Below are 10,000 nucleotides of genomic sequence, written 5' to 3'. Positions count from 1 at the left end.
ACATACCTTGGCCTAAACATCAACTTCCACAAAGCTGTGAATGATCTGAGAGACAAGGCAAGAAGGGCACTCTATGCCATCAAAAGGAACATAAAATTCAATTCCAATTAGGATCTGGCTAAAAATACTTGAATCAGTCATAGAGCCCATTGCCCTTTATGGTTGTGAGGTCTGGGGTCTGCTCACCAACCAAGACTTCACAAAATGGGACAAACACCAAATTGAGACTCTGCATGCAGAATTCTGCAAAACATCCTCTGTGTACAACGTAGAACACCAAATATGAGCAGAATTAGGCCGATACCCACTAATTATAAAAATCCAGAAAAGAGCACACACACAAACAGAGCAGCTGTTGAATTACATCAGGACACATGCTCTGATAAATAACACTAACTAATAGCTTGGTTGGGTGGGTTCATGACAGTCTCTACTCTAACAGAGAACACCAGAGACCTGGTCTGAATTGACGGTGAGTGGACTTAAGTTCAGTTTAAAGGCCTAAACGTACAGAGTAATAATCATTACCAAATTAACTGGCTACAGGAACGTTTCACAGTCACACCCAAACGGTTCTCATTTAAACACATCCCACATTATTTATGTGATGTTTTGTTTTTATTTTGTGTAAATCTTTTTTTTACTGCAAATGGCCCCCAGATTTTTATCATAGCCCATTTTTTACAGACATGGAAAGCATCACACTAGAATGGAGAACATCATAAAGATTGGACTTGGTACTGACTGTAAACCCTGCTATAAACACAGAGGGAGACAGAAGAGAAGGAGGGGGAGATATGAAAACAGAGAGGGTCATTTACTTTCTCACTGTCTCTTACCCTTTCTCTCCCCCTCTCCGTCCCTCTCTCGTACCCTCCCGTCCTCCCCTATCTCTCTCCCTCTCTCTTACCCTCTGTCTCTCTCTGTCTCTTTCTTCCATCCCTCTCTCTCTCTCTCTCCCTCCCTTCTCTCCCCCTCTCCCCCTCTCTCCCCTCTCTCTCCCTCTCTCTTACCCTCCTGTCCTCCCCTCTTTCTCTCGCTGTCTCTTACCCTCTCTCTCTCTCTCTCTCTCTCCCTCTCTTACCCTCTCTCTCTCTCCCTCTCTCTCTCTTACCCTCTCTCTTACCCCCTCTCTCTCTCTCTTACCCTCTCTCTCTCTCTTTCCCTCTCTCTTACCCTCTCTCTCTATCCCCCTTTCCCTCTCTCTCCCTCTCTCTCTCTCTCCCTCTCTCTTACCCTCCCCATCTCTCTCTCTCCCCCTCTCTTACCCTCTCTCTCTCTCTCCCCCTCTCTCTCCCTCTCTTACCCTCTCACCCTCTCTCTCTTACCCTCTCTCGCTGTCCTTCTCTTTCTCTTACCCTCTCTCTCCCTCTCTCTCTTACCCCCTCACTCCCTCTCTCTTACCCCCCTCTATCTCTCTATCTCTCTCTTACCCTCTCTCTCTTACCCCCCCCCTCTCTCTCCTACCTCCTCTCTTACCCCCCTCTCTCTCTTACCTTCTCTTTTACCCTCTCTCTCTCTCCCTCTCTTACCATCTCTCTCTCCCTCTCTCTCTCTCTTACCCTCTCTCTCTCTCTCTTACCATCTCTCTCACCCCCTCTCTCTCTCTTTACAGTCTCTCTCTCTCTCTCTCTCTTTCTCTCTCTCTCTTACCATCTCTCTCTCCCTCTCTCTCTCTCTCTTACCCTCTCTCTCTCTCCCTCTCTCTCTCTCTCTTACCATCTCTCTCACCCTCTCTCTCTCTCTTACCTTCTCTCTTACCCTCTCTCTTATTCCCCCCTCTCTCTTACCCTCTCTTACCGTCTCTCTCTCTCTCTCTTACCTTCACTCTTACCCTCTCTCTTACCCTCTCTCTCTCTATTTCCTTCTCTCTTTCTCTCTCTCTTACCCCCCTCCTACCCTCTCCCCCTCTCTCCCTCTTACCCTCTCTCTCTCTTTCTCTCTCCTTCTCTCTCTCTCCTCTCTCGCTTACCCTCTCTCTCCCTCTCTCTCTCTTACCTTCTCTCTTACCCCCCTCTCTTACCCTCTCTCTCTCCCTCTCTCTTACCTTCTCGCTCTCTTTCCTATTCTCATTCTCTCTCTCTTACCCCCCCTCCTACCCTCTCCCCCTCGCTCCCTCTTACCCTCTCTCTTACCCTCTCTCTCTCTCCTTCTCTCTCTCTCTCCTCACTCGCTTACCCTCTCTCTCCCTCTCTCTCTTTCTCTCTCTCTCTCACTGCCTCTCTCTCCCTCTCTCTCTCTTACCTTCTCTCTTACCCCTCCCCCCCCCTCTCTCTTACCTTCTCTCTTACCCTCTCTCTCTCCCTCTCTCTTACCCTCTCGCTCTCTTTCCTTCTCTCGTTCTCTCTCTCTTACCCCCCCTCCTACCCTCTCCCCTTCTTACCTTCTCTCTCTCCTTCTCTCTCCTCTCTCTCGCTCCTCTCTCTCTTACCCTCTCTCTCTCCCTCTCTCTCTCTCTTACCTTCTCTCTTATCCCCCCTCTTTCTCTCTCTCTCTCTTACCCTCTCTTACCATCTCTCTCTCTCTCTTACCCTCTCTCTTGCTCTTTTATTTTCAGAGCAACATGCTCACAGCCACAATGAATCCATCAGTATCTGACAGGCCCAGTCATCCAAGACGAGGGAAGTCAAACACAAGCCCACAAGATCTATCTTTAAACGCAATGTTTTACCAACAAACTTTCCCTGCCTGGAACACATTAAGACCCAAATAAATGGCCTGGGGCTGGGAGGAGGGGGATGGTTGGGTGTGTTTGTGTGTATGTGTAGGGGGAGGGGGGTTGTCTGTTCCATTCGCTAGGCTGTGGGCAGGGGTTGCGTGCCTTCGGCAGGGGAAAATAAGTCATAACAGAGTCAAAAAGGCTGTGTGTGAATGAGTTTGTTTTCTTAGTTTGTATTTTTTCTTGGTTGGTAACGCTATTATGGCGTGATGGTAATGCCTGACAGATTGACTGGTTGAGCTGGGTTCCACTGAGGCCTAAAACTCCTGCTCCATCAAATACATAGATGTACACACACAAAGGATTGACCACTCAGGTAAAGGTTGTAATTGTAAGATCAGGTTGTAATTGTAAGATTTTAAGACTCCATTTGCAGTAGGCTTGGTTGGGCCTTTTCAGGGGTTAACAGTGCACCCATGGGAGCTAGTCTAACCTTTGACCTGGGCTAATGTAGACTCCGGAGCTCGGCGGGATGCTCATTATGGGGCCAGTTGGGGAGAAAATTGTTCACGCATGAACCTGAACTCTCTCTTTCTCCCCACAGCCGTGAAGTGCTCTCCACAAACAACATTTTACCAGTTTCTCACAGCAGGAAAATAATCCCGCAGCAACAGGGAATGTTAATTATTATGTGGATTAATTGCCATTTTTGCAGGGGTTGCTAATTTTTTTGTTAGAATAAATCAAGTCTGACATTTTAAAATGCAAATTACAAACTTTAGAAGCCTTTTAAAACATTGAATACACTACAATTTGCATTTCCTGCTGCACAGGAAAATAGTCTGCGACAAGTTATGACAACAGTACCTGCATCTGTCCACACTATGTGGCTACTCTGCTCCTTTCAAAGACACATATTCAATCTGACAAATGAGGGATCTGTGGACTTGACTTCTGCGACAAGCAAGGGAACATAAAATATTTAAATGATTTGTCTTGAGTTGCCAGAATAGAGACGATCATAGCTAGCGATATAATATTTATTTTACTAGGCAAGACCGTTAAGAACAAATTCTTATTTTCAATGACAGCCTACCGGGGAACAGTGGGTTAACTGGTCTAGGAACAGTGGGTTAACTGGTCTAGGAACAGTGGGTTAACTGGTCTAGGAACAGTGGGTTAACTGGTCTAGGAACAGTGGGTTAACTGGTCTAGGAACAGTGGGTTAACTGCCTTGTTCAGGGGCAGAACGACATATTTTTACCTTGTCAGCTCAGGGATTCGATCTTGCAACCTTTCGGTTACTAGTCCAACACTCTAACCACTAGGCTCCTTGCCACCCCACAATATATAGAGATACGGTATGCTATACTGGACAGTCATTCAAGCAATCGCAAAATGTCAAGATGATCTTGAAGAGATTCCATCCATCCACTCAGAGAGCTTGTCTAGTGGGTTGTGTCAGACAGGTTATAAAACGAGCTGCATGTCAGAGACATCACAAATAGACAGCAGTCTTTGTTGGTGTGATGTAACCCTGCCAATACACACACTTAAAGCATCACTGGGACTTCACCACAATATCTGTCTGGAGGCTGAATACATTATAGCGTTCCCCACTCCACTTTCTTATTAATGCCCAAAACCTTCACCTCCATTGCTATGTAATTGCTAGGCAATTACACCCAATTACAACTGTTAACAAGGCACTGTAACTATAGTACTTAGAGCATAAACACACGGGTATACGAGCTGCTGTAAGGTAAAGGCCATAAACACACGGGTATAAGAGCTGCTGTAATGTAAAGGCCATAAACACACGGGTATAAGAGCTGCTGTAATGTAAAGGCCTTAAACACACGGGTATCCACTGACCCCATAACATTAACCCCAACACAAGCCCCCACACACACCGCCTGACCCCATAACCTTAACCTTAACCCCAACACAAGCCCCCACACACCCCCGCCGCCTGACCCCATAATCTTAACCAAAATCCCACCCCTCATAATCAACACACACCTGCTGTCTGACCCTTAACACCTCATTCAGTACTCCACCCACCGCCTGTCTGTCTGTCTGTCTGTCTGTCTGTCTGTCTGTCTGTCTGGTTGGCTGGCTGGCTGACTATCTGTCTGTCTGGTTGGCTGGCTGCCTGCCTGCCTATCTGTCTGTCTGGTTGGCTGGCTGGCTGGCTGGCTATCTGTCTGTCGGGTTGGCTGGCTGGCTAACAAAGACACTTTCACACAAATGCAAATGCACACGCACGCAAGCACACACAAAAACACACACACACAAACTTATACAGAGGTTACAAGACAATCCTAACAACCTCTTTAGGTCTAATTATCTTCTCTGACAGTGTTACCCTGAGGTTGGCTGACCCTCCAGGCATTGTTTCTGCTACATAAACACCGGAGAACCAGCCAGAGAAAATGCACAGATGCCGTTAAGTTATCGCAGCTTTCGTGGCAAAGCAAACAAATGGAGGAAGATGTATGGTATTATTTTATGCTATACGCTACTATTTGTAACAGTAGCTCAGGACATTTCATAAACCAAACTGCTCTTTTCCACTGGAGGTTGTGGTAGAGAGGGATTCCAAGTCATTTTCCCACTGTGAGAAATACATAAGTTAAATAAACTACATGGCCCAGCTTTGGGCAGCTGCTCAATTATTTTCATTAAAACCACCAGATATAACAAACCCCAAGCTGGCAGTGGGCTGATTCTTACAGGAAGGACAGAATACAGAAAGTCCACTCTCTGCCAGAACCCTGCCGAGCCTTCTAGAACCAGCCTGTCCTTAGATAGTATTACCACTATCCCATTCTACAGACATCCTGCCACTGCAGATAAAATGTGACCTCTCGCTGGGCCTGGGTCGCTCTGTATGCCACACAAACTCGCACCCACGCAAGCACACACACACGCACCCAAGCACGCACTCATACACACACGAGCGCACACGCATGCTTGCACCGAAGCAAGCACACACAAACAGAGCCTTCTTCCCATGACCCACACACATCGTACTGACAGACAGACATCGTACTGACCCACACACATCGTACTGACAGACAGACATCGTACTGACAGACAGACATCGTACTGAGAGACAGACATCGTACTGACAGACAGACATCGTACTGATAGACAGATATCGTACTGACAGACAGACATCGTACTGACAGACAGACATCGTACTGATAGACAAACATTGTACTGACAGACAGACATCGTACTGACAGACAGACATCGTACTGATAGACAGACATCGTACTGACAGACAGACATCGTACTGACAGACAGACATCGTACTGATAGACAGACATCGTACTGACAGACAGACATCGTACTGATAGACACACATCGTACTGATAGACAGACATCGTACTGACAGACAGACATCGTACTGACAGACAGACATCGTACTGATAAAACAGTGGTGACCACAAAGTGACTCGTCTATATTTAGTTCTGGATGACCTCATCCTTCACTCCTCCTCTCCCCTCCCCTCCTTACCCCTCCTCCCCCCTCCTCCCTCTCCCCTCCTCCCCAGAGTCCTTCTCACCCCTCCTTTCCCCTCATCACCCCTCCCTCACCCTTCCTCTCCCCTTCTCAACCCCTCTCTCCCCTCATCACCCTTCCTCTCCCCTCCTCCCCACAGATTCCTTCTCACCTTTCCTCTCCCCTCATCACCACTCTCTCACCCTTGCTCTCCCCTTCTCACCCTTCCTCTCCACTCATCACCCCTTCCTCCCTCTCCCCACAGAGTCCTCCTCAGGCAGGTCCTCAGGCAGGTCTGTTGTCGTAGCGGAACAACAAACTGCACAGTCATATGTAGGTGTGTCTGTCATATTATGAAACATGATGAAGCTGAATTGTGAGACACATCGAATAATACAGAGGACCTCTGTATTCTCTATTGATGTAAAGACGAAGGCCTTCCTGCGGACCCTGTTCAGAAGCAGTGCACTGTGTAGAACATCTGAACCCATTTGTGACACAGTACTTGTATAAGTCCATGACCCTCCACCATGTTGGCACAGGGAGGGGGGGGGGGGGGGGGTGCTGCAGGTCGGATCCAAAGGGGGAGTGTCCTACCTGGGGCTGCCTGTATCTCCACCAGTCCCCCGGCTGCAATCAGGGCCTCCATGATCTTCACGTGGTGTTCTGGGTTTACGTCCGCACTGCAGGACAGGCAGGGAGATAGGTCAGAGGTCAAAGGAAGGGACAGAGAGGTCAAGAAGTCATTGATGTAAATATTGACATAAACATAACATTGTGTTGTTGGGGAGTCAAGAGTTACAACCTCACTTGAATAGAGTGAGAAAGAGGGGAGGGGTGAAAAAGTGAGAGAGCATGCTATCCATCAGATAACAATACAAGCTATTTGTATGGTTGAACTGCATTAGAAAATTAAACAAAATAGCTTCTTTGAAGGAATTGGAAAACTAGTACAAGTTCTAGTGGTAGTTTCTGGGGTATGAACCCGTTCCCTCCTTCCCTCCCTCCCGCTCTCCTCTATTGAATTTTGCCTGCTGCTGGGTCAGAGAAACTGTTGATTAACTTAGGTACTTATTCCCTATAATTCAAGTCCTGTGGTGGCTGTGTGACGGACCTCTCTCGGAGGAAGATGACTAAACAAAATGACTTTTTGAGGCATGATACACTTTCAAATCAAATCAGATCAAATGGTATTGTCACATACACATGGTTAGCAGATGTTAATGCGAGTGTAGCGAAATGCTTGTGCTTCTAGTTCCGACAGTGCAGTAATATCTAACAAGTAATATAACAATTTCACAACAACTACCTTATACACACAAATCTAAGAAAAGGGATGGAGTAAGAATATATACATATAAATACATGGATGAGCGATGACCGAGAGGCATAGGCAAGATGCAGTAGATGGTGTAGAATACAGTATATAAACTCAGCAAAAAAAGAAACTGTCTTTCAAAGATAATTCGTAAAAATCGAAATAACTTCACAGATCTTCATTGTAAAGGGTTTTAACACTGATTCACATGCTTGTTCAATGAACCATAAACAATCAATGAACATGCTGTAAATAATTTCTGAACATGCAATTAATGAACTGTTTGATCTACTACTGTATGATCTACTACTGTATGATCTACTACTGCATGATCTACTACTGTATGATCTACTACTGTATGATCTACTACTATATGATCTACTACTATATGATCTACTACTGTATGATCTACTACTGTATGATCTACTACTGTATGATCTACTACTGTATGATCTACTACTGTATGATCTACTACTATATGATCTACTACTGTATGATCTACTACTGTATGATCTACTACTGTATGATCTACTATTAGTATATGATCTATTAGTATATGATATACTACTATACACTCCATGATCTGCGTTGTTTGGTTTTGGAAGTACTTGGCAGAGTTCTCTGCCTGGCATGGCGCTAAATTTTTAAGAAGACCCTTCTCCCTGCCCTGCCGTTTCTCTCTTTGGTCTAATCCACTGAGCTTACGTCTGAGTCCCAAATGAGAGTACGTAGTGCATTACTTTTGATCAGAGTCCTATGGGCCCTGGTAAAAAGTAGTGCACTACATAGGGATTATTGTGCCATTTGGGTTACATCCTATGTTAGAAAGGTCAGACAAACAGACTTATGTTGGCCTCCCTCCATCTGTTTCTCTGGTGGTTATGGCTGGGGGGCTGGAGCACCATGGGTCAAGTTTTCATAAAAAACCTGACAGAGCGACGGGCCAGAGAGAGCAATGCATTCTGGGACAGCCCAGCACGCTCACTCCTTCTGGTGACGTCAGAGGCGAGCGACAGAGCGAGTGGAAGAGGCTACGCAAATATCACGAGTTCTGACTCATTGACTGTAATCTCCTATTCCAGATTTCTTTGTAAACAGAAGCCAGAAACGGACATTCCTGCGTGATACAGAGCAATTCGGAGAGCAATTCTCCCGGTGAGCTTTGGCAGTGTATGCGAAGAACAAACAGCATACTCAACATGCTAATGCTTTCCCACTGGACAAAAACAGTTTGAATTAACGTTGTTTCCACATCATTACAACCAAAACAATATGCGTGATGACGTTGAATCAACGTGGAAAACGGATTGGATTTGCAAAAAGTAATTTAGTATTTTTTTCACCCAACTTTTAACCTAAATCAAAAGACATGGTGACATTTTTTGTTGATTTCAAGTTGAATTAACTTTAGTTGACAACTCAACCAAATGTAAATCCAAACTATACGTTTCTGAGAATGTCAGTATACAGTGGGGAGAACAAGTATTTGATACACTACTTTCCTACTTACAAAGCATGTAGATCTGTAGGTCTGTAATTTTGTAGGTCTGTAATTTTTATCATAGGTACACTTCAACTGTGAGAGACGGAATCTAAAACAAAAATCCAGAAAATCACATTGTATGATTTTAAATAATTAATTAGCATTTTATTGCATGACATAAGTATTTGATCACCTACCAACCAGTAAGAATTCCGGCTCTCACAGACCTGTTAGTTTTTCTTAAAGAAGCCCTCCTGTTCTCCACTCATTACCTGTATTAACTGCACCTGTTTGAACTCGTTACCTCGGCAGTGTTTCAAATACTTGTTCTCCCCACTGTATATATATCTGAGAATGTCAGTATATATATCTGAGAATGTCAGTATATATATATGAGATTGTCAGTATATATATATGAGAATGTCAGTATATATATCTGAGAATGTCAGTATATATATCTGAGAATGTCAGTATATATATCTGAGATTGTCAGTATATATCTGAGGATGTCAGTATATATATGTGAGAATGTCAGTATATATATATGAGAATGTCAGTATATATATCTGAGAATGTCAGTATATATATCTGAGAATGTCAGTATATATATCTGAGATTGTCAGTATATATCTGAGGATGTCAGTATATATATGTGAGAATGTCAGTATATATATCTGTGAATGTCAATATGAGAATATATATGAGAATATAGCATGCATGAGACCTATGCTTGATATGTTTCCTATACCTGTTGGATATACCTGGAACCAAAAAAAGATTTGAAAAGGGTTCTCCTATGAGGACAGCCGAATAACCATTTTAGGTTCTTGATAGCACCTTTTTTCCAGCACCACACAACTTCACCAATGCACCAATCAGTCTTACCAGAAGTGGGAGTGTTTGAAGATGGCCTCACTGAAGGTCTGGCCTAGAAGCCTGGGGCTGGCCTGGTTCTGAGCCCCACTCTGGGCCACCCTGACCAAGTGTCTGGTGAGGTGCACCAGTAGCTGGTGGTTGGCCTGGGGGACA

At 44.9% G+C, this 10,000-nt stretch overlaps 1 protein-coding gene across 1 annotated transcript in view; it reads right to left on the bottom strand.

Moving 5' to 3' along the window:
• The window catches only part of LOC139409497 (phosphatidylinositol 3-kinase regulatory subunit gamma-like), a 307,517-nt gene that overhangs the window by 130,084 nt on the left and 167,433 nt on the right, over window positions 1-10,000 (bottom strand). The window contains exons 5-6 of the mRNA XM_071154732.1: window positions 9,857-10,000; window positions 6,768-6,853 (exon numbers count right to left, since the gene is read on the bottom strand). The exon at window positions 9,857-10,000 is cut by the window's right edge and continues 58 nt beyond it. Coding sequence (XP_071010833.1) covers window positions 6,768-6,853; window positions 9,857-10,000 — 230 coding nt within the window. The remainder of the gene's footprint in view (window positions 1-6,767; window positions 6,854-9,856) is intronic.

Source organism: Oncorhynchus clarkii, chromosome 5 (assembly GCF_045791955.1).
Source record: "Oncorhynchus clarkii lewisi isolate Uvic-CL-2024 chromosome 5, UVic_Ocla_1.0, whole genome shotgun sequence".
Taxonomy (NCBI): domain Eukaryota; kingdom Metazoa; phylum Chordata; class Actinopteri; order Salmoniformes; family Salmonidae; genus Oncorhynchus; species Oncorhynchus clarkii.
This window is presented reverse-complemented; position numbering and strand designations above follow the sequence as displayed.